General features: G+C 35.3%; 1 protein-coding gene across 6 annotated transcripts in view; it reads left to right on the top strand.

Annotated features, from left to right (window-relative positions):
• The window catches only part of ERBB4 (erb-b2 receptor tyrosine kinase 4), a 1,162,809-nt gene that overhangs the window by 963,133 nt on the left and 175,945 nt on the right, over window positions 1–23,731 (top strand). For all 6 annotated transcript variants that reach the window (XM_054549798.1, XM_024243752.3, XM_024243750.3 and 3 more), the window contains one exon: window positions 17,496–17,681. In XM_054549798.1, coding sequence (XP_054405773.1) covers window positions 17,496–17,681 — 186 coding nt within the window. The remainder of the gene's footprint in view (window positions 1–17,495; window positions 17,682–23,731) is intronic.

The following is a 23,731-nucleotide window of genomic DNA, read 5'->3' as shown; positions in this document are numbered from 1 at the left end:
TCAGTTGTGGGTATTCACATTTCTGTTTTAGTCCCCCAGTTTGATATTCTTTAATATAAAATTGGATATGAGTTGACAACTTTAGTATTTTATTTTTATTTTAAGTTCTGGGCTACATGTGCAGGTTTGTTACATAGGTTACATAGGTTAATATGTGCCATGGTGGTTTGCTGCACCTATCATCCCATCACCTAGGTATTAAGCCCAGCATGCATTAGCTATTTTTCCTAATGTTCTCCCTCCCCCAACCCCAACCCCTGACAGGCCCCAGTGTGTGTTGTTCCTCTCCCTGTTTCTATGTGTTCTCATCGTTCAGATCCCACTTATAAGTGAGAACATGCAGTATTCAGTTTTCTGTTCTTGTGTTAGTTTGCCAAGGATAATGGCCTCTAGTTCCATCTACATCTCTATAAAGGACATGATCTCATTCCTTTTTATGGCTGCGTAGTATTCCATGGCGAATATGTATCACATTTTCTTTATCCAGTCTACCACTGATGGGCATTTGGGTTGATTCCATGTCTTTGCTATTGTGAGTAGTGCTGCAAACAACATAGATGTACATGTATCTTTCCAATAGAATGGTTTATATTCCTTTAGGTACATACCCAGTAATGGGATTGCTGGCTCAAATGGTATTTCTGGTTCTACATCTTTGAGGATTTGCCACACTATCTTCCACAATGGTTGAACTAATTTACATTCTCACCAACAGTGTAAAAGTGTTCCTATGTCTCCACAGCCTCTCCAGCATGCATTGTTTCTTGACTTTTTAAGAATTGCTATTCTGACGGGCATGAGATGTTACCTCATTGTGGTTTTGATTTGCATTTCAACATCTCAGTGTTGTTAAACTTTTTTTGTATGTTTGTTGGCCACATGAATGTCTTATATTGAGAAGTGTCTGTTCATGTCCTTTGCCCACTTTTTAGTGGGGTTGTTTTTTCCTTGTAAAATTGTTTAAATTCTTTGTAGATTCTGGATATTCGACCTTTGCCAGATGGATAGATTTCAAAATTTTCTCCTACTCTCTAGGTTGCCTGTTTGCTTTGAAGATAGTTTCTTTTGCTGTGCAGAAGATCTTTAGTTTAGTTAGATCCATAGTTTCTTTTGCTGTGCAGAAGATCTTTAGTTTAGTTAGATCCCATTTGTCAATCTTTGCTTTTGTTGCAATTGCTTTCAGTGATTTCCTGAAATCTTTACCCATGCCTATGTCCTGAATGGTATTGCCTAGGTTTTCTTCTAGAGTTTTTATAATTTTGGGTTTTACATTTCAATCTTTAATCCATCTTGAGGTAGTTTTTGTATAAGGTGTAAGGAAAGGATCCAGTTTCAATTTTCTGCATATGACTAGCCAGTTCTCCCAGCACTACATATTAAATAGGGAATCTTTTCCCCATTGCTTGTTGTTGTCAGCTTTTTCAAAAATCCGATGACTATAGACGTGCAGTCTTATTTCTGTGTTCTCTATTCTGTTCCACTGGTCTATGTGTCTGTTTTTGTAACAGTACTATACTGTTTTGGTTACTGTAGCCTTGTAATATAGTTTGAAGTCCAGTACCATGAAGCTTCGAGCTTTTTTCTTTTTGCTTAGGATTGTCTTGGCTATGTGGACTCTTTTTTGGTTCCATATAATTTAAAAAATAGTTTCTTCTAATTCTGTGGATAATGTCAATGGTAGTTTAATGGGAATAGCATTGAATCTATAAATTACATTGGGTAGTATGGCCATTTTCACGATATTAATTCTTCCTATTCAGGAACATGGAATATTTTTCCACTAATTTGTGTCCTCTCTGATTTCCTTGAGCAGTGGTTTGTAGTTCTCCTCGAAGAGGTCCTTCACTTCCCTTGTTAGCTGTATTCCTACATATTTTATTCTGTTTGTAGTGATTGTGAATGGGAGTTCATTCATAATTTGGCCCTCTGCTTGCCTGTTGTTGGTGTATAGGAGTGCTTGTGACTTTTGCACACCGATTTTATATCCTGAGACTTTGCTGAAGTTGCTTATCAGCTTAAGCAGCTTTTGGCCTGAGACAATGGGGTTTTCTTGATATGGGATCATATCATCTACAAACAGAGTTTCACTTCCTCACTTCCTATTTGAATACCCCGTATTTCTTTCTCTTGCCTGATTGCCCTGGCCAGAACTTCCAATACTATGTTGAATAGGAGTGATGAGAGAAGGCATCCTTGTCTTTGCCAGTTTTCAAGGATAATGCTTCCTGATTTTGCCCATTTGGTATGATACTGACTGTGAGTTTGTCATAAATGGCTCTTATTATTTTGAGATATGTTCCTTTAATACCTAGTTTATTGAGAATTTTTAACATGAGGGAATGTCAAATTTTATTGAAGGCCTTTGCTGCATCCATTGAGATAATCATATGGTTTTTGTCTTTAGATCTGTTTATGTGATGAATTATATTTATTGATTTACGTGTGTTGAACCAGCCTTGAATCCCAAGGATGAAGTCAATTTGATCATGGTGGATAAGCTTTTCAATTTGCTGCTGGATTCAGTTTGCCAGGAATTTATTGAGAATTTTTGCATCTATGTTCATCAGGGATATTGGCCTGAAGATTTTTTGTTGTATCTCTGCCAGGTTTTGGTAACAGGATGATACTGGCCTTGTAAAATGAGTTAGGGAAGAATGTAGATCATATTTTTATCCACCGCAAGACAAGGTACTTGATTGTTATTTATGGGAGGGTAAAAAAAAGAGCAGAAATAGGAAATCTCCATTTTGCTTACAATAAAATCCAAATGTCAGCCTTCCATTCAAACTCCTCCAAGCCCTAGTACCAACCTGCCTTTTCCATCTTGTTTCTTACTGTGTTCTGTCATGTACCATATGCTTCACTGAAGCTGATCTATTTGTATTCCCCATGCATGCCACACTTTTCCATTTTCTTAATTTTAGAAGCAAAGGAAACTAATTATATTGGACAACTGTTACATACCAACACTGTGCTAGACTCTTTCACATACATTACCTGAAATTGTTCTTTTCACAAGATGGGCATTATAGTCCCCATTATATATCTGAGTAACCTGAGATTGAGGTTTTGACAGAGTGAATAATTTGCTTTGTGTCACACAACTAATAAAACAGAAGGAAGACTCTGGAAGGAATTTGTATCATCCACACCCCCTTCTCCTCATTGTACAACCCTACCAATGTTATTTATCTTTTTGCTTTTAACATTCTTCCCACACATAAATACTATATTCATATTTTTCTTCTGAACACAACTTTTTGTTTACTTGCATTCAGTTTTTTAAGTTAGAAGGTAATTTCTCTCTTTAAAGAGTTATCATAGGAAATTTATATCATAAATTTATAATTATTATAATTACTGTTTATCATTCTTATACTAAATTTTAAAGACTTATCCTAGGATATTGGCTATTTAAGAGTAGGATATATGTCTTTTTAATAATTGTACCCTTGTTGAATGTATAGAGAAGTCCTCAATATCAGGGATGAGTTAATAAATTAATGAATGAAAGATGACTAGTTATTTCCTGCAAACATTCCCAAAGTCAATACAGTTATTAATAAGGTAACATACAACAAAATAACTGTTATAGCACCCTGCACTACTGTTTGAAGTTGCTGATGATAAATATAATGGCCATGAATTGACCTTTCCTAGGGCAGGCATGTTGGAAACCCAAGAAACCATGCCATTTCTAAAGTATTGGTTAATTTTCAGTGGCTATTTTCAAGTACTGGACCAGAATTGGATGTCCTCTTGCAGAGATTCTTTATGAGGTACTCCTTTTCCCACTGCCGCTTGCTTACCCCCTCACAGTGTGTGTCTAGACAAAAAGCCACATATTCTTTTGACTCAGCCCCCCGAAATAAAGGCACTAGCAGTAGGAGTCTTTTGTGACACCATATATTTTCTTTCAGGGTTTATTATAACCCGTTTTGCCTGAGTGGGTGGTAATATTATTTACTGCTGCTATATTAAAAATATAAAATAATAAATAACATTAATGCAGGTTTGTACTCATTGCTATTACCTCCAACTGGATGCCCTTGACATCAGGATCAACGTAGAATATTAAAGTAACACTAGCATTAATATTTAATATAAAAACTTGCATATTAATCACAGTTTCAGATTTAATATATGATGGTAATAATTAAGTTCATTATAAAAGTAGAGGAGATAAAAATATGTGAATGACAGGCAAATGATTTCTACATATAAATTATCCTAAATAAGCATGAAGCTAGTAAGAGAAAAATGGAAAACTTAATTAAAGTCACTCACTGTTTTATCTTGGAAGAGTCAGAATGACACAATCCTGCCTGCTCCTTTACCAGAGATATGTTTGATATAGTTTATTAAGTATAAAGGTAGCATTTTTCTAATTTTGTCGAGTTGCTTGTTATTAAGTGCCTTTAATATAAATGTCATTAATTAACTGAGATTATTCTTATAGATTAAAAGCAGAGTAGATGTCTCCCTTTAAAGAAGATGCAGTATCCAGGAAAACAAATGCATACTAGTTTCCTAAGTTATACAAAATAGTAAACAATAAAGCTCTAAGTGATTAAATAAAAGTTATTTACAAATTTACTAAAGTCTATTCTATTGAAGTCAAATTTAAGTTTCAAAAATATTGATTCAGCGCTTTTAGATTCAAATTCTCCCGTTCACAACTGAGAATAAAGACATGAGTAGTCTTAGTTCCTCCTGAGAAGACTGTTTAGCATTTTATTATTGGAAGATTAAGTGGTTGAGGATAAGTTGGGCTCATTTGATTTATACAAAAAAGTTTAGTTAATACCTGTTAGAAGGTCACTTTGTAAATATTTCATTAACTAGTTAATCTTATATTGATCATGCCTATGGACACTAGGATAATCACCACAAAATCTGCTAGATCTACCTAGTTACCTAACTGACATTAATAGCTCCTGCAGAGAAAACATGGCAGAAGGAGACTAGGCTATGGATGCAATGAGAACTGGATTCAAATCTCAGGCTACTTAAGGAATTTAGAATCATGGCAAATTGTTTATCCCTTTTAAATGTGTCTCGATATCAGTAAATTAACAAAATATATTTTACACTGGACAAGATTGTCCTGAGAACTCAATGAGTTCAGGTGTAAATCAATAGCATTGTGCTGACACAATTCAACAAGAAGTAGCAGTCATTATTAAGCTCTGATAGAATTCTTTAATATGTGACTTCAAATGGACCACAGTATGATTATTAAGGAAAACTACAGGTGAACTAAATAAAGCTACAAGTGAACTAAATGACAGGTTTAATAATGTCTTTAGAAGATCATTTTCACATGGAGAAAGAAAAATGAATGTTAATAATTATTTCCTTCTCCCTAGTGGTAGTATCTACAGCCTGGAATGATTTATTCTAGTTCTAGTATGTTTGTGTTTTCCTTCTTTATAGCACATTACAGTATCCTCTTCATGAGAAGCTCCATGTTGGAGCTTGCTAAGAATTTTTCACATCAGTTCTGAAATGCTGTTTGCAGACACTTTTGCATTTCTCTTTATGTAACATTGGTAAGATTAATAAGTAAACTGTAAACTGTCTATGCCTAAAACTACAAGAATTCATTAGTATCCTAATCTCTATTATCTACTTGTTCCATATTGTTATTGATTATTATTAGTGTTATTGTGATTACTTTTTGTTAAAGAACAAATTTATGTAGTCTTTGAAGTTCTCTTATAATGCCAAAATCTACTTTAGCCGTCTTTTAACTCTTCATGGTTGTATGTTGAGATGGAAAGAGATACCGCTAGCTCTCCCTGGGGTTAACTAGGAAAAGAATAGCTGACAAAGTGCTGACAGCAAAACTGTTTTCTGTCAGTTTTCCTGTATTGCATGCTTAATGTCCCTACCAGACTTTAAAAGATCAAAGTGAACACTCACCCTGCAGCTGCAGCTTTTCTTTTCCAGATTCAGCCATACCTTATTGCTGAATGATTTTATTCCCTTTAGATATAATCGGTTTAATAAAAATAATAATAGCTAACATTTTAACTGTCTGCTAGGCACTGTGATAAGCTCTTTTCTTGTACTGTATCATTTAGCAATTACATACATATGTTACTTACTAAATGAATTAAAAGTATCTGCATCATTTAGATTAGACTAATATAGCTTATCCAAACTAGAGATTTGGTAGCAACATCAGCTTTTAAAATACGTGAAAAAATCAAGGCAACAATATTTAAGCTCACCTTCACCTCCCAATAAATCAGTTCTTGTTGCTTAAAGCACTGAGTGTCTCAAGCACTGATTATTAGGAGTCCTCATCCAGTCCAGGCAGGAAAGAATACAGTAATTGTAATTGTTTCCTGTAGCTTCTGAAACATTGTTTTTTATATTTTTTTATTATTTATTTTATTTATTTATTTATTTTTTGAGACGGAGTCTCGCTCTGTCGCCCAGGCTGGAGTGCAGTGGCACTGTCTCGGCTCACTGCAAGCTCCGCCTCCCGGGCTCACATCATTGTCCTGCCTCAGCCTCCCAGGTAGCTGGAACGGCAGGCACCTGCCACCATGCCCGGCTAATTTTTTGTACTTTTAGTAGAGACAGGGTTTTACCGTATTAGCCAGGATGGTCTCGATCTCCTGACCTCATGATCTGCCCACCTCAGACTCCCAAAGTGCTGGGATTACAGGTGTGAGCCACCGCGCCTGGCGCTTCTGAAACAATTTAACTGAAAGTTGGTGACTTACAGTAACAGAAATATATTATATTACAGTTCTGGAGGCTAGACATTTGAAATCAAGATGTTGGTAGGGCAGCATTCCCTCCAGAAGCTCTAGGGAAAAATATATTCCTTGCCTCCTCCAGCTGCCAGAGGCTACAGATGTTCTTTGGCTTGTGGGGGCATCACTCTAATTTCGGTCTCCTTCTTCACATTGCCTTTTCCTCTTTGTGCCTGTGTCTAATCTTCTGCCTCTCTTTTATAAGGATATAGAACCTACCTGAATAATCAAGGAAGATCTCCTAAACTCAGAATCCTTAATTTAATTATATCTGCACAGACCTTTTCCCAAATAAGGTAGTATTCACCTCAGGGATGAATATGACCTGGGATTAAGATATGGGAATATTTTGAGAGCCATCATCAGCCTACCACACTTTGATTGTTTAGCAGTATCTTTCATGGGTAGGAGGAGGGGAGTGTTGGTAACATGCAAGCCACGTATTTGCCATCAACGACCGTATCTGTGATTTTACAGGTAACTGTTGTCAAGTGCCTTGTTCAAGATGACTGCATTAGAAGGATCCCAGTAGGAAACACATGGCATACTAAATTGAAGGAATTGAAGAGAGTTTAGCAAAAGAGTCTTTATAAAAGCAGGAGCAGGATTAAGTAACAGCAACAGGGTTTGTTTAAGTACTTCAAGATGAGTAACAGCACTGCTTACCTCAAATTGATGGCAGCTGTGACCCTCACTAAGGGGTTGCAGGAAAGTGAGGGTGGGGGATAAATACCAAACTCACTCTCTTCTTCATTCAGTATTGTACCACTGCTTTGCACTGGCTGAACCCAAATGAAAGCTAGGGAGCATCATAGCCCGTTGTCATCATCCATTTGGGTCAGTCTCACTGAGCACATGGCAGGGTGAGTATTGGTAGAAAATGGTGGAGAATAGAGCTGGAGGGACAAAGAAAAATATACAGGCCAACGTCACAGATTGTTAGTGTCATACCTGGAAATATAGTCTAAACTTCTTTATTCTAAAATGTATTGCAATTTTCACAATATAAAATTTAATTCAACATGTGTTTATTGAGTACGTGCAATGTTAAGACTCTATACTGTCAATCAAAAAATGCCACTGATATTTTGTATGTTTGTAGCATAAACAGACTATGTTAATTAAAAAAAAAGATCTTTTTACAGTAGTGATGTGAGCCTGAATTTAAGTAGGAGTCAGAATGAAAAGACACAGAAAGTTGTAGATTTGAGCTACACTGGGATAAGCAATTAATAGGACTTGGCAAATTATTAGATACAAAATAGAATGGAAAAAATAGAAATGCAAATACCAAATATAAATCCAAGATCTTAAAACTGAATTAGGAAATGTTTCTGAAATTGAAAAAAAAATAGTGAAGTAAAGCAGGCAAGCTCATATGTTTTCTTTTATCTTACAAATCCAGTAGGATCTATTTTAAGAGACGAGAAAGCAATTGAAATATGGGTTGATTCCTGGAATGGAGTAAGTGAGGGAGGGGAGAATATAATACAGATTTTATTTATTTATTCATAAAATGGTACTGCATTCTTCTTATAAGCCATATATTCAACAAGGATTTGGTGATAAACCAATGAATATGACTGATTTGCATTACTGCTTCCAGAGAAAAAAACAGAGATGCCAGATATTTCACCGATAATTCTAATAAAATAGGATAGGTGTTATAGTATGGTTTTGTATAGTTATATTATAGATAAGCTTATTAGTTCCTACTCAGAAATGACAATTGAAGTTATAGGAGTGGAGGAGAAAACTTGGAATATGGGCATAACATAATTCTCATGTCTGGAAGGGCACAGATATTTTGGACATGAAGATAATGGATTTTATTTTTTATCTCGAGAGAAAAAAAATGCCCTGCTGTTTACATTGCTTCAAACTAAATCAAATCATGACAAACCACAAAAACTTTGCAATCAATTCCATATGCTTTTGACAACTCTGTCATATTTCTTAAAGTTGGAAAATATTTTCATCTCTAAGAGGTTGGAGAACAAATCTATAAGGAGGTAAGAGACTGCAGACTAAAACAAAGTGAGGTACGGCCAAAGCCTGGGTAGTATTTCTGCATTGAAGGGACAAGAGGTGTAGTCCCAGCTACTCAGGAGGCTGAGGCAGGAGAATTGCTTGAACACGGGAGGCGGAGGTTGCAGTGAGCCGAGATTGTGCCACTGCATTCCAGCCTGGCGACAAAGCAAGGCTCTGTCTCAAAAAAAAAAAAAAAAAAAAAGAAAAAGAAGAGTACTTAGAGAGTGGAAAATCAGGACAGGGAGGATAAAGTACTAACATCAGCCAAAGAAGGATTTTGAAGAAGGATGGTCAGTGAGATAAAAATGCAGACTTGGGAAATGTAATGAGAGAAGAAACATGTTGACTTTGGTGAAAAGGAGATATTTGATGATATTTTCCAGAGTAATTTGAGGGGTAAGAATTTAGAAAAGTGGCAGAAAAGCCGGATCTCAAAGGCACAAAGGAGGATAAAATGAAGAAATAGCTAAAGGAGGACTGGCAAATATCCCTAATGTAGAGATGGGACACATATATGTCCTTGTAGTTACAGTGAAGGTGGTAAGCACAGTGAAGGTGAAGTTGTACTAGAGATAAATGATGATAAAATGATTCAGTGAAACAGAGTAAAATGGTGTCAAAAGTACATTTCACAGAGTAGATATTAAGAAAAGTAGAAAGCTTTTTTTTTCCCTGACCAGAGATAAAAGCCATAGTAAGTGTAATAAAGCATCAATAAGAAATTAAAAACTAAAAGAGGCCTGGCATGGTGGCTCATGCCTGTAATCCCAGCACTTTGGGGGGCCGAGGTGGGTAGATCACTTGAGGTCAGGAGTTTAAGACCATCCTGGCCAACATGGTAAAACCTTGTCTCTACTGAAAAAAAAAAAAAAAAAAGCAAAAATTAGCCAAGTGTGGTGGCGGATGCCTGTAATCACAGCCACTCGGGAGGCTGAGGCAGGAGAATCACTTGAACCTGAGAGGCAGAACTTGAAGTGAGCCAAAATTGCACCACTGCACTGTAGCCTGGGCAATAGAGTGAGACTCTGTCTCAAAAATAAAATAATAGAACATAAACAAACACGTAAATAAATAAATCTTAAACAACTAAGAGAGTAATTTTTGGAGGATCAAATCAGGAGATTTAGGCGAAATCTCATGAATCTGTGCCTTTCTCTAACATTTGAAAGTTTGAGAATGGCGATGGGGGGATTTACCTTCAGCCAAAGAGCAGCAAAATGGAAACATCAGAGGGGAGAAAATTATATGATGTTGGGAAGTGCTTTATCGTAATAGTTAATATTGGAGATCAGGCTATGATAGAGGTAAATGAAGTATAACAGAAACCAGGCATTAAAAGATTTATGAATAAATCCAGTCTTCTTAAGGATTTAAGACTTAAACCCTTTATGACTGCAAGGCCCTACATGACTTGGTCCCTTCCCACCTTTTCAATCTCATCTCATGCCATTAGAGCCCTTGCTAAATTCCAAGCACATGAGCCTTCTCAGAGCTTCCAAAATATGCCAGACTCTTAGGTTATGCTTTTTCTTGAATGCTCCTTCCAAGTATTTATATGACTCTGTTTCATAAATCTGATCTCAGGACACATTTCCTGGCTCTCCTTATCTAAAGTAGCTCTGCGACCACCGTTTCATTATCTGTCACAACACTCTGTTTATTTTTGTGATACCTCTTAATCTAATTTAAAAATACTTATGCATCTGTTTTATGTTTATTTGGCTTTCCTATTTTACTAGTTGCCTCTCCAGGTAGAATGAAAGCTCCCTGAGGCTGGAGATTATTTTGTAGACACAACTTCAATCACAGTTCCAGGCACATAGCAAGTTCTCAATAAATATTTTTAAGTGAAGAAATATAAAACTAAAGGGATAAAAAATATAATAAGGATGGAAATTCAGTGTAATCCGGAGTGGAAGAAAAAAGAGGGAAAACAGAAAGTAGAATTCTTTCACAATGTAGACTTCTTCAAAAGGTCTTCAATGTGTGGCAGTGTTAGTGATTAAATCTAACATATGGCCACCCAATGGGTGAATGATGTAGAATAGAGATGGAAAAGTGCTGACTTCAAAGTTCAGAAGAGTCCTAATCTGATTGTTGAAGTCCACAAGAATGATACCAAGGATTAAAAGGGAGTGGTAAGGCTACTGAGCAATGTGGACACATTTAAACTGAAGGCATATTAATTCAGCCTCTCTAATTACTGCTCACCTATTTACCCAGATAAATTATAATTTATACTAGACATGAAGGAACAGATTCAGATTTCATTTACTTTATTATCTTCATACCATCTGCAACAAAGCACGTTAGTAAAAAAATTATTATGGACCAGTGATTTTATTTCATTTTTCATCATTGTGGCCGTCATTATCTTCTTTGCGTTCTTCATCACTAGCACTCTCACTATCTTTAGGGGCAGCATTTCTTTCAAGCACTCACAAATCTGCTGATGGTTGCATGAAGTGTAGTTTTATATGTCTATGTTAATTGTCTGTCTTCTTTTCCTCTATCTCTCTCTTTATCTTCCCTATCTCTGATGCAATGAGATTTTCCTGGTTTTCAGCTGGAGGGTATTGCATTAATCGTCCATAGATATAATGAAACAGAGTTTGGCTGAAGTTAACATTTTTAAAAACAGAATAGCCTATAAGTTTTCACTGGCAATATGGTTGTTTCTTCCCTTTGTCTTTGTGAAACCACTAAATAATATGAGAAACTAAAGTGGAACGATATAAATATCTGGTGGTTGTGCAAAATGATAGCTGAATGTAAAAAAAATAGTATTGCTCACTTATTATTGTACAAAAATTTCTTCCCTTCAGGCTGAAATAGAGATATAGACAATATGTGGCTAGAGACTTGACATACATGCTTCAGAGCTTTTTTATCTATACCTCGGTAGTCCCTTGATGGTTTTTTAAAAAAGTCCTTATTTACACCAGACTTCATTATAAAGAAAAATATTTTTGTTTTAGAATTTTTACTGTAGCACCTGTTACATTATTCCCTTCCGTTCAATGAGAAAACTCTTAAAAAAATTGGTAAAGCAAAAAGGAAAATAAAGACAGAATAATTTTTTTCTAGAAAAATAGATAATGTCCCTGTCAGGTTGTATTTATTCCCATGGTTTTCAGCGACATTTTCTAGTGACAGCAGCAAAGATTCCAAAATTACCTCCATAGGTCCCACACAAAGATAGGTAACAGAGGACATTAAGTTTAACACAGAGTAATTTATTGAAAGCCGACACTCTATGATTAAAATATTGGGATTTTTCCCCTTTTTATCCCACTCATCACTCTAAATAAATTCATATTCCCTTTTCTTTATCTACTCTCCTATCCTCCAAACCAGCCATCTGCTATTTCTTTTATGAAAAAAAAATGCAACCTACAATTAGTGTCTTGTTCATTTTTCTTTCTTTAAAAAAAGAGAACTATTATGCAAATACTCTGCAATTTGGTTTCAGATACTCTTTGTAGTGTGATGAGCAATTTTTCTTAATAGAAACCCAGCTTTTTTGCCAGGACTTACTAATAGATTTTTAAAAAGAGAACTTCTGTGTGACTTTTTTACACCTCTTAATGTAAACTTTTCAAATGCAAAAGTAACCCCAAAATCTTTCTTCTACTTTAAATTTTATCATTCTCTTTACCTTAATAAATAACATTTATCGAATACTACCCTCAGTAAATCAGGGAGAAATATTTTATTTGACTTTTTCTGAAAACATATTATAAAGTGATGACAGTTTACCTGTAAGCACAAATGTATTGTTTGATTTTAGTTGCTTCTCAGGAAGCAAAGCATAATTTGACCCAATTCATGCAGGTAGGGCTAATGTGAGGTGCTTGGGGCTGTCTTGCTAAAAAGATAAAGATTGACACTGTAATGTGCTGATGAAACTGAAGTAAAAATGATATTTTTACTGTCATAACAGTACAGTCAGAATAAAAATCCTGAGTGTTTACTGATCTTGCTACTAACAAGTCACATGACCTGGGCCGGTAATCTCATTGAGTTTTGGTTTCCTCATTTTGCAGCTGAGAATTACTTTTGAGTTTGAACTGCTTCATGGGATTATAATAAGGATCAAATAATTATTACATGTTATTGCTTTTGCAATGGATTACAGAAACACACATTCGATGGAGACATGAAGATGTGCTAGAGGTTCTCAACATTTTATATTTCCTAAGTTCCTTTAACAAGGGTACTTGCTACAAATGGAGATTCCTAAGATCTTCTTCTAAACCTGAGTATCTGGGAGTGGGGCCACACTTGTAACTGTAAACCTAGGTGACTTTCATATACACAAAAAATTCAGAGCCACCAAAAAAGAAATAACATAGGTATAAATTTACTTTAATTTGATGTCTAATCTTTAATATCTAATTAAGTATCTAACTTAATACATAATTAAATATATAATTAAATTAATGATTTAATCTAATTAGATGTTTTGCTGATTTGTTGGTATGTGTATATTTTTACATGTGCATGTTGTAATTCAATGAAAGAACCCTCTGGTTTACACTGTGAGTACACTTAATACTAGATTAAATAGTAGGTAATAATAGGTCATTTAAGTTGGCTAACATTTTCATCTATACTCTCTTTATAACTACATTGCTTTGCTTTATTTCAAATGTTTACTGAGATACACAAGAAGTGAAACCGAATGTTTTCACCTCATGAATCCAGACGAGGCCACATGAATAGTAATAACATAGATTTCTGGCTCTGCTAATTATGCAAAACCCCGGCCCCCAAAGCAGTCTCCACAGATATTTTGGAAATTTGTTGGGTGTCTCCTATTTACCTATAATCTGGCCTTCCAGCTGCAGTCTCCCTGTACGGTGATCTTTCTTACTAGTTCTGATCCCCATGTTGAATTCTCTTCTCTCTGAGCCATTGGAGAGCACCTACTCCTGTTACTGCTGACTGGTACCACGTGAGGATGCTGAAGTCCTTGCTAGGCATGATGCCTCACAGTGCTCCCGGAACTTCCACTCCTCATCTTGTTGCAGTCCTGGTGGGCTCAGCAAGAAAGCATAGAAACTGGTCTCTGTTCTGTGACTCTTCTTGTTCCCTGGGGCAGCTAGAGAAGAGATAATTGAAGTATCTTTTTTACTTGGAAGCCATCTGAAAAACAATGATTTCAGTTTTTGCCACCAAACCTCAGAAACGAAAAGTCTTTTGAGGGAGAGTGACAGCATTTTACCAGCTCACTTCTTTTGTTTGATCTTCTATCACTCCTTTCTCCAGGCATGTTCCCATGCTGCCCCTCTCTTCCTTACTGAAAAAATGAAATGTTAGACCTCACAATAAACCCTTGGCTGGATCTGGGAAGCCCACATACCCCATCAAACACTGCATATTTGTGAATAACTCTTGTAAGGCACAGCTGAACTCAACAGCGGTAAAATAGTAGGGACGGTTAAAGGGGATAATGTCCTCCCAAGTAGCTTTAAAGTAATCATAAAAAAGTGAAATACTTTGACAAGACTAATGATGAAAGATGCTAGCTACCCTGCTGTCCCTTCCCTGCCCCCATTTTCCACTGCCCAAATCAATCACTTTCAAATTTTTGGAAATTTCTTCTGTTACTTAACTCCATACATTTAAATAGTATGTTACACTGTGAAGTCTTAATTTTTTCTTTTTAGCCTATGTATCACATGCTAACTTTTTGCAACCAGCAATGGTTATGTACCTTTCACTCCATTCCCATCACCACCTTTCAGAAGGGCATACTCTGTCCCCCGATCTTCCCACAGTTATATGATTTCTGATTATATCAGCATTTCATGTTTACACTGTTATGATTATGTAACTATTCCCAGTTGTGCTGTATCATATGATTTTCTTTTTAATTATTTGTATTAATTTATGGAGTACAAGTATAATTTTGTTACATACATAGATTGCCTAATGGGGAAGTCAAGACTTTTAGTGTATCCATCACTCAAATAAGATACGTTGTACCTATTGAGCAATCTCTCATCATCCACTCCCCTCTCAGCTCCTCACCTTTCTGAGTCTTTCTTGTGCATATCTGTGTTTTATCTCAGGTTAATTTCTTCTTTTTTACTTTAGCTTAGTTTTCTATGTATCTATCACTAATTTGACCTTCAACTCCCACTAGAAAAATAAATATTTTCTTAATGTATTTTAAGTTCATCAGGCATTCTATCAATTCCATCTTCTTGGGTCACCTTTCCCAGAGCTATTTGTCCTGTTCCAGTTTGGGCTGGCTGCTATTTCCGTTTGTTGTATAGCTTTTATTCTAGAAAATTATTCACTATATTTTTTGTATTTCCATATCTCATGCTTGATGTTTGTTTCCTTGATTTTATGTACTCTTCTAACACCTCCTCCCTTTTTTATGAGCATTTACAAAGAAAGGAAGCATGGAAGGTAAATGTATCAAGATTTGGCATGTCTGAACATGTCTGTTGTATGCATTCACTTGGTTGAAATGCTGCTAGGTGTAAAATTCTAGGTTTAAACAAAACGTTGAGAATTTTGAAGTCACAGCTCTATTTGGGAGATGGAATGAAAGAAATGGTCCATATTTTTATCATATGTAAATTTATGTAATACTTCTATTTTCCCCAGAGTACTTCTCTTTCCATTTTGCCTGATATCCACAGTCCACAGTTCTTTTGGTTTAAGATTTCCTAGAGGTAAAGGGAAGAAGGAGATCTGTTGTCTAAGTGTTTCCTAAACGTACTCTGAAGCAATCCTGCTGAAAACAGTTCTTGCTCTGTTTATGGAGGTTTGTAATACTACCTCTCCTCAGCCTTTGGTGTTATACATTATTGGGTTGCTTCTCAGTTTCCCCCCATTAAATTAGCCTTCAGATTGCTTATGTTTACCAAGTTGGCTAACACTGATAAGCTACTTCCTACTTTTACTATTCTATCTTTATTGCCTCCTTTCTATGATTGTTGGTGTCTGCCTTTTAAAATTAATTTTTTTTGTCAGTATAGTGAAATTGCGACGAAAGGGAAGTAATTTGTGAATTCAATCTGCCATGCCATCTTAAACAGAAACTCAATATAATTTGTGTCCTTAATTTTTTATTTTGAAATGTTTCAAAGTTATAGAAAATGTTCAAGAGTAATACAATGAACACTGTACCTTCATATAGGAAAACCAACTGATAATCCATTGCCATATACGTATTACACCCTCTATGTGTATGTGCATTTGTGTGTATATATGTGTATAGACACATCAGAAACATAGATACGTATACATATATTGTATCTCTCTCTCCCTTCCTGTGTGAGTAAACTATTTGAAAGTAAATTGCAGACACAAGATAGTTCATCCATAAAGACTTCAGGATCTTCTAAGATCAAAGAATACTATTTTACATAGCTCCAATACCATTATCACTCTCAAATATTTAACATTGATATAATATTACATGATATATAGTCCCTATTTAGATTTCCTCAATTGTCCCAAGAATGTTTTATATATTTTTTTATCCAAGAGCCAAAGATGCAACATTGCGCTATTTCTGTAATAAATTTTAGTTTGAACATCATACCCTTCTTTTACGTTTCTCCTAATATTGACATTTTAGATAAGTACAGGCCAGTTTCTTTGCAGAATGTCCTACAATATGGATTTGTCTGATTTTTTCCTCATGATTAGATTCAAATTAAATATTATTGACAAGAATACTATGTAGGTGATATTACATAGCTTTTCAAAAGCAAAAATTTACTATTGTTTTCATAGGAGATGAACAATATTTTATTGGCTTTCATAATATAAAAGCACATATCAAACCATAACAAAGTACATAAACATTTATTTTATGGTTATGTCTATTTCAAATTACAATAAAGAGTCTTATAATAACTTTTTATTAGAAGCTAACTGGTATGCACTAAATAACCATCATACGTCCACTTTTATCCCCATTAAGCAGTGGTGCCTTTATGATTCTGATGCAAAATTATAACTCAGTTTTCTCATTTTATGAAATATAAAAGTTGGAGTAGTCAAATTTTTATAGTCTCAGCTCTCAAATTTTATGAATCTATGAATAAGACATCACTTGTAATTTTGAAAATGAAATAAATTTGAGGAAAGGTAAAATTATGAAACAAAATATCTTATTAAAATGTTTATTATTTTATATACATTGACAGTACACATATTACTTGCAATTATCTACATTTCCATATTTACGATTTATACATGACACCATTGTAAGCTGTCCAACTCTACACCAATAATGGGTGACTTCAAAGTTCAGCTCACCTTACTCTACCTGCAACTAACTAAATTTGTATACATTGTTTTACCAGAGCAAAGGTCAAAGGTTAAAAATTTATAATACAAGCTGGAATTCATTTTGACTTACTTGGCAATAAATAAAATCTCATATTGCTCATATTACAAAAGAGAAAATACTCCTATTAATTGTGTAGGCAGTTATTGTATAACAGCTTCCATGTTAATGCATGTAGAGACTTTGTTATTTAATTTTATTGAATCAAATCACTTTAAAGATAGAATAACTGAAATTATATCTTTTCATTTTGATTGATTCCATTGAGTAACAGTACATTTTAAAAAATCATCAGCACCATTAGTACAATGCAAGTAACTCTAAATCTAAGAAAATTTGAGTTGAAATTATGGTATTGCATTTTTTTCTTACAGGAAGCTCTGATCATGGCAAGTATGGATCATCCACACCTAGTACGGTTGCTGGGTGTGTGTCTGAGCCCAACCATCCAGCTGGTTACTCAACTTATGCCCCATGGCTGCCTGTTGGAGTATGTCCACGAGCACAAGGATAACATTGGATCACAACTGCTGCTTAACTGGTGTGTCCAGATAGCTAAGGTAAGTGCCTGTCAATTTCTATGGAAATTACATTTTTAGGTTAATATTTCCTAACCTGGAACAGTTTTCATATTGAAAATATGTCAAGTCTTCCCATTTAAATAAAATAAAGTATATTTGCTACATTGAAAGATACATAACAGAGAGGTACTTTTAGGTAAACTACAGATTAAATGCATGATATATATTTTTAGATTATTGTGTTGTATCATTTTTATTGAATTAACTAGATGCCAAAACAAATAGCTTGGTAGTCAGGCGGAGGAATTGTTATACTGGATTTGTTTGGCTTATTTGTTTCAGTATAGTCTAGTTAACTAATAAAATCCAAGAAAGAAAGGGTTGAATATCTGAATTTGTTCATGTTTAGATGATTTTTAAAAATAGCCTGTATGTTTAACTCTCAGTATTACAAATGAGCAAAGTCTAAATATATTCTTAGTCTTTTTGATGATTTTCAATTGGTTTTTAATAGTTGAGAGTTTTAGTCTTACACAAAGGCTTAGGCATGTCACATATATAATGGCAGTGGTCTGGGGTGATGGGGGAGGTGGGTCTGTGGTTACAGAGAGCATTTACTAGTTTCTAGGGGACTGTGATTTGGGGAATGTTACTATAGTTATCTGATCTTTTAATTTTTTTGAGTGGCCAGAATTCTGGATTTTTTGTGATTTCCCAAATTTAAATCTTAAGTCAATTTTTGAAACACTTTGGAGTCTAAACAAAGCATTCTTGTCATGCAGTCTGCTAGTGTGCAACTTCTAGTATACATTCTAAATGTTCAAAGCAAATATCTATGATTATCTATACCAGATATCTTTCTTGATAATTTTCTATTTCTAGAGAAATAGGTCAGTGATGAGTTTTAATTATGTCAACTCTTAGTTACATCAAAATATGACCCGAAGTCTTTTAAGATTCCATAGATATTTTTACCTATACATTCGTACAATATAAATGCCAAAATAATAACATAGTGGTTTTGGCCTCTTTTAAATAATCTAATAATGAATAAAAGCACATTATAGAAAAAAGAAATTTGACATAATTATTAAAATTTAAACCAAAAACTTTGACAGAAAAGCTCAGCTTAGTTCTATACACCGTAACTCCCAGTAGAGTTTCCTTATGGACTATGTATTATAATTTTGCGACTGTTATGTAATAACTGCAACTGTGAGGATTCTTTATGGCAATGAAGTTTGAAATATAACACTTCAGAAATGGATTTATCTAAGAACTTCTATAATTTATAAGGTGAGTTAAATATGCAATAGAATTTATCAAATCATTCTAGGACTATAAATGAAAACAAAGCTAAGCTTCAGGCCAGGTGCAATGGCTCACGCCTGTAATCCCAGCACTTTGGGGGGCCGAGGCAGGTGGATCACCTGAGGTCAGGAGTTTGAGACCAGCCTGACCAACATGGAGAAACCCCATCTCTACTAAAAATACAAAATTAGCTGGGCATGGTGGCGCATGCCTGTAATCCCAGCTACTCAGGAGGCTGAGGCAGAAGAATTGCTCGTACCTGGGAGGCTGAGGTTGTGGTGAGCCGAGATCACACCACTACACTCCAGCCTGGGTAACAAGAGGGAAACTCCATCTCAAGAAAAAAAAAAAAAAAAAGCTAAGCTTCAAATTTGTTAGTGCTGTCTGTATTTTCTGCTGTGGTCTCTACAATTTAGGTTTTGTCCTTAAGGTTTGTGTTATTAATATATCATTTATATGACACTGTACACTCTGATAAGAGAAACTACTTTGAGTTTCCTGAATAATCAGTTTTATACCTTTTTGCCTTTGCAAATGCCATCCTCTAAGCTTAGAAGTCTTCTCTTGGCTTCTTGGTTCATGTAGCATGATCTTATTCATCCATCGAGCCTATTTGGGCATCCTCCACTTATGGAGTCTTTCCTAGTCAAACCTTCTCTGCAGGCAGAAATAATTATTTTCTTTTTTGTATTAATTTTGGTAGTTGATATCTTGAACACATTTATATTATGTAAATGTCATACTATACATTTACTATCTCTCTGTCTATATGGTAAGCTTATTTAGTCATTTATCTTCAACAGATACTGGTGGGCTTTTATCATGTTTCAGATACGATGCTGACTGAGGTATGTAGGAGTAAACAATGCGGATACGGGCCTGGTTCTCTCTGTGCACCCTAATGGATTGAACAGACATTCAACAAATGAAAGAATTAACTATAGGATTGAATGCGGTGGTTCAGATTTTAAAGAAAGCCAACTACTAGGGAGACTTAAGAGAAGACACTGAGTCCTGAGGGAGAAGGCTTCAGCTATGAGAATAATATTTAGGCAAAAGAAAGATCACACAGGGCTCTACAGATGTGGTAAACAAGAGACTTATCATCCAAGTGGAATAATTTTAGGCATGAAAGGAGACTGTATTACTAGTTATGCCAGGACAACAGGCACAGAAAAGTCCTAAACAGAACATGTTATATGGTTACCCAGTATAGCAAGAAAAATTTGAATTTTATTTTAAGTGTTGTAGGTAGTTACTGAAGTATTTTAACATGCAATTGACATAATCTCATTTATATTCTAAATAAATCATGCAGTCTATGTATGGAGGTTAGATTGAGGCGATATAAGAATGAAAATGAAGATACTAATTAGGAGTCTGGAGGCAATGCCAATAAGGAGAAGTAGAGGGAATTAAGATATATTTGGGGGGCAAAATTTAAGGTATTCAATTATTGATTAGCTATTGGTGGTGAGGGAGGGGAGTATGGTGAGATCATTTCCTGAGGTGGTGAAGTGTGGGGGATGAATATTTGTAGGAAAAAATCAAGAGTTCAGTTTCTGACTTGGCACATTGCAAAAGTTTATTGAACATGAAACTGGGAATGTTAATGAGGTAGTTAAATTTGGTCAGTACTGTATATATACATTTAGGAATTATAGGTATTTAAATATGTGGAAAAATGAAGGATTACCTTGAGACTGACTATATCTGATTCTTATTTATTCCCGGAATCTAAAATTGGATCTTACATACAGTTAGCCATTCAATAAATATATAGTAATTATTTTTAACCCAAGAAAATAACAAAATCTACCCTTAAGCAGGGAGTCCTTCCTTTATTTTTTTTTTCTACTTTGGGAGCAGAATTGTGTAGTGGAAACAGACTTAGGGTTAGAAACACTATGTTTATATGTTGGTGACCGCTTTTCAGTTTTGTGAGTTTGTGTCGTTTAGCCTCTGAATTCTTGTTTCTCATTGTATATAGTGGTATTAATAATTACTATTTTTTTTCTTATCTGCAAAAACAACATAATAAATGGTGTCTACCTGTGGTAGGTTGAATAATATCACACCCTCAAAGATGCTAATACATTCTATCCCCAGAATCTGTGAATGTTGCTTTACATGTTAAAAGGGACTTTGCAGATGTAATTAAATTAAGGATCTTGAGATGAGATTATCCTGGATTACCCAGATCGGCCCATTGTAGTCACAGGGGTCTTTGTAAGTGGGAGGCAGAAGGATCAGAGCAGGAGACAGAAGACGTAAGAACAGATCAGAGCTGAGCAGTGCACCTTGAAGATGGAGGAAGGGACCATGCGTTGAGGAATGTAGGCACCTCTAGAAGCTGGAAATGATAAGGAAACAGACTCTCTTAGAATCTCCAGAAGAAATACAGGCCTCCCTGTACCTTGATTTTATAGCCTGGTGAAACTGATTGTGGACTTCCAACCTACAGAGCTGTAAGAGAATAAATTTGCATTGTTTTCAGCCACCTTTCACCCTAAGGTAGGCCCCAGTGTGTGTTTCCATGTATCCATGCGTTCTCATCATTTAGCTCCCCCATATAAGTGCTAACAAGTGGTATTTGGTTTTCTGTTCCTTGTTAGTTTGCTAAGGATAATGGCCTCCAGCTCCATCCATGTTCCTACAAAGGATATGATCTTGTTCATTTTATGGCTGCATGGTATTCCAACGTATATATGTACCACGTTTTCTTTATCCAGTCTACTACTGATGGGCATTAGGTTGATTCTGTGTTTTTGCTATTGGGAATACTGCTGCAATGAACATATGTGTGCATGTGTCTTTATAATAGAGTTATTTATATTCCTGTGGGTATATACCCAGGAAGGTGATTGCTGGGTTGAATGGTACTTTTGTTTTTAGCTCCTTGAGGAATTGCTAGACTGCTTTCCACAGTGGTTGAACTAATTTATGCTCCCACCATGCAACAATGTATAAGTGTTCCTTTTTTCTCCACAACCTCACCAGCATTCTGACTGGTGTGCAATGGTATCTCTTTGTGGTTTTGATTTGCATTTCTCTAATGATCAGTGATGTTGAGCTTTTTTTCATATGCTTGTTGCTTGCATGTATGACTTCTTTTGAAAAGTGTCTGTTCATGTCCTTTGCCCACTTTTTAATGGGGTTCTTTTTTTTCTTGTCTATTTGTTTAAGTTCCATATAGATGCTAGATATCAGATCTTTGTCGAATGCATAGTTTGCAAAAATTTTCTCCCTTTCTGTAAGTTGTCTTTTCACTCTGTGGATAGTTTCTTTTGCAGTGAAGAAGCCCTTTGATTTAATTAGATCCCACTTGTCAATTTTTGTTTTTGTTGCAATTCGTTTTGGTATCTTCATCATGAAATCTTTGCCCGTGCCTATGTCCTGAATGGTATTGCCTAAGTTGTCTTCCATGGTTTTTATAGTTTTGGGTTTTACATTGCAATCTTTAATTTATCTGGAGTTGATTTTTGTATATGGTGTAAGGAAGGAGTCCAGTTTCAATCTTCTCCATATGGCTAGGCAGTTGTTATTACAGCACCATTTGTTAAATAGGAAATCTTTTCCCCATTGCCTGTTTTTTGTCAGGTTTGTCAAAGATCAGATAGTTGAAGGTGTGCAGCCTTATTTCTGGGTTCTTTGTTCTATTCCATTGGTCTATGTGTCTGTTTTTGTACCAGTACCGTGCTGTGTTGGATACCATAGCCCTGTAGTATAGCTTGAAGTTGAGTAACATGATGCCTCCAGCTTTGTTCTTTTTGCTTAGGATTGCTTTGGCTATTCAGGCTCTTTTTTGGTTCCATATGAATTTTAAAATAGTTTTCTTTAGTTCTGTGAAGAATGTCAATATTTTCTTGGTCTTGAATTTCATTTTTATTGCACTGTGATCTGAGAGAGTGGTTGTTATGGTTTCAGTTCTTTTGCGTTTGCTGAGGAGTATTTATGTGCAATTATGTGGTTGATTTTAGAGTATGTACCATGTGGCAATGAGGTGAATATATATTCTGTACCCCGTAAGTATATACACCTATGTACCTACAAAAAGTTTAAAAAATACAAAATAATTTTATTTTTCTTAAAAAAAGAAGAAAGTATATTCTATTGTTTTTGGTGGATAATTCTGTAGATTTCTATCAGATCCATTTAATCTAGTGCTGAATTTAGGTCCTGAAGACCTTTGTTAATTTTTTTGTCTCAATGATTTGTCTGATAATGTCAGTGGGGTATTGAAGTTTCCCGCTATTATTGTGTGGGAGTCTAAATATCTTTGAATGTCTCTAAGCACTTGCTTTATGAATCTAAGTGCTCCTGTGTTGCACACATATATATTTAGGATAGTTAGGTCTTCTTGTTGAATTGAACACTTTACCATTATGTAATGCCCCTTTTTGTCTTTTTTTGATCTTTTTTGGTTTAAAGTCTATTTTTTCTGAAATTAGAATTGCAACCCCTATTTTTTTCTGTTTTCCATTTGCTTGGCAGATTTTTCTCTATCTTTTTATTTTGAGCCGATTGTTGTCATTGCATGTAGTTGGGTCTCTTGAAGACAGCATACCAATAGGTCTTAGTTGCCACTTTGTGCCTTTATCCAGCTTGTCACTCTGTGCCTTTAATCGGGGCATTTAGCCCATTTACGTTCAAGATTAGTATTCAAATGTCTGGATTTGATCCTGTCATCGTGATGTTAGCTGGTTATCATGCAGACTTGTTTGTGTGGTTGCTTTATAGGGTCACTGATCTGTGTACTTCAGTGTGTTTCTGTGACT

This window comes from Pongo abelii, chromosome 11 (genome assembly GCF_028885655.2).
Source record: "Pongo abelii isolate AG06213 chromosome 11, NHGRI_mPonAbe1-v2.0_pri, whole genome shotgun sequence".
In the NCBI taxonomy this organism is placed as follows: domain Eukaryota; kingdom Metazoa; phylum Chordata; class Mammalia; order Primates; family Hominidae; genus Pongo; species Pongo abelii.
Note: the sequence above shows the minus strand (reverse complement) of the source record. Positions and strands in the feature narration are given on the sequence as shown.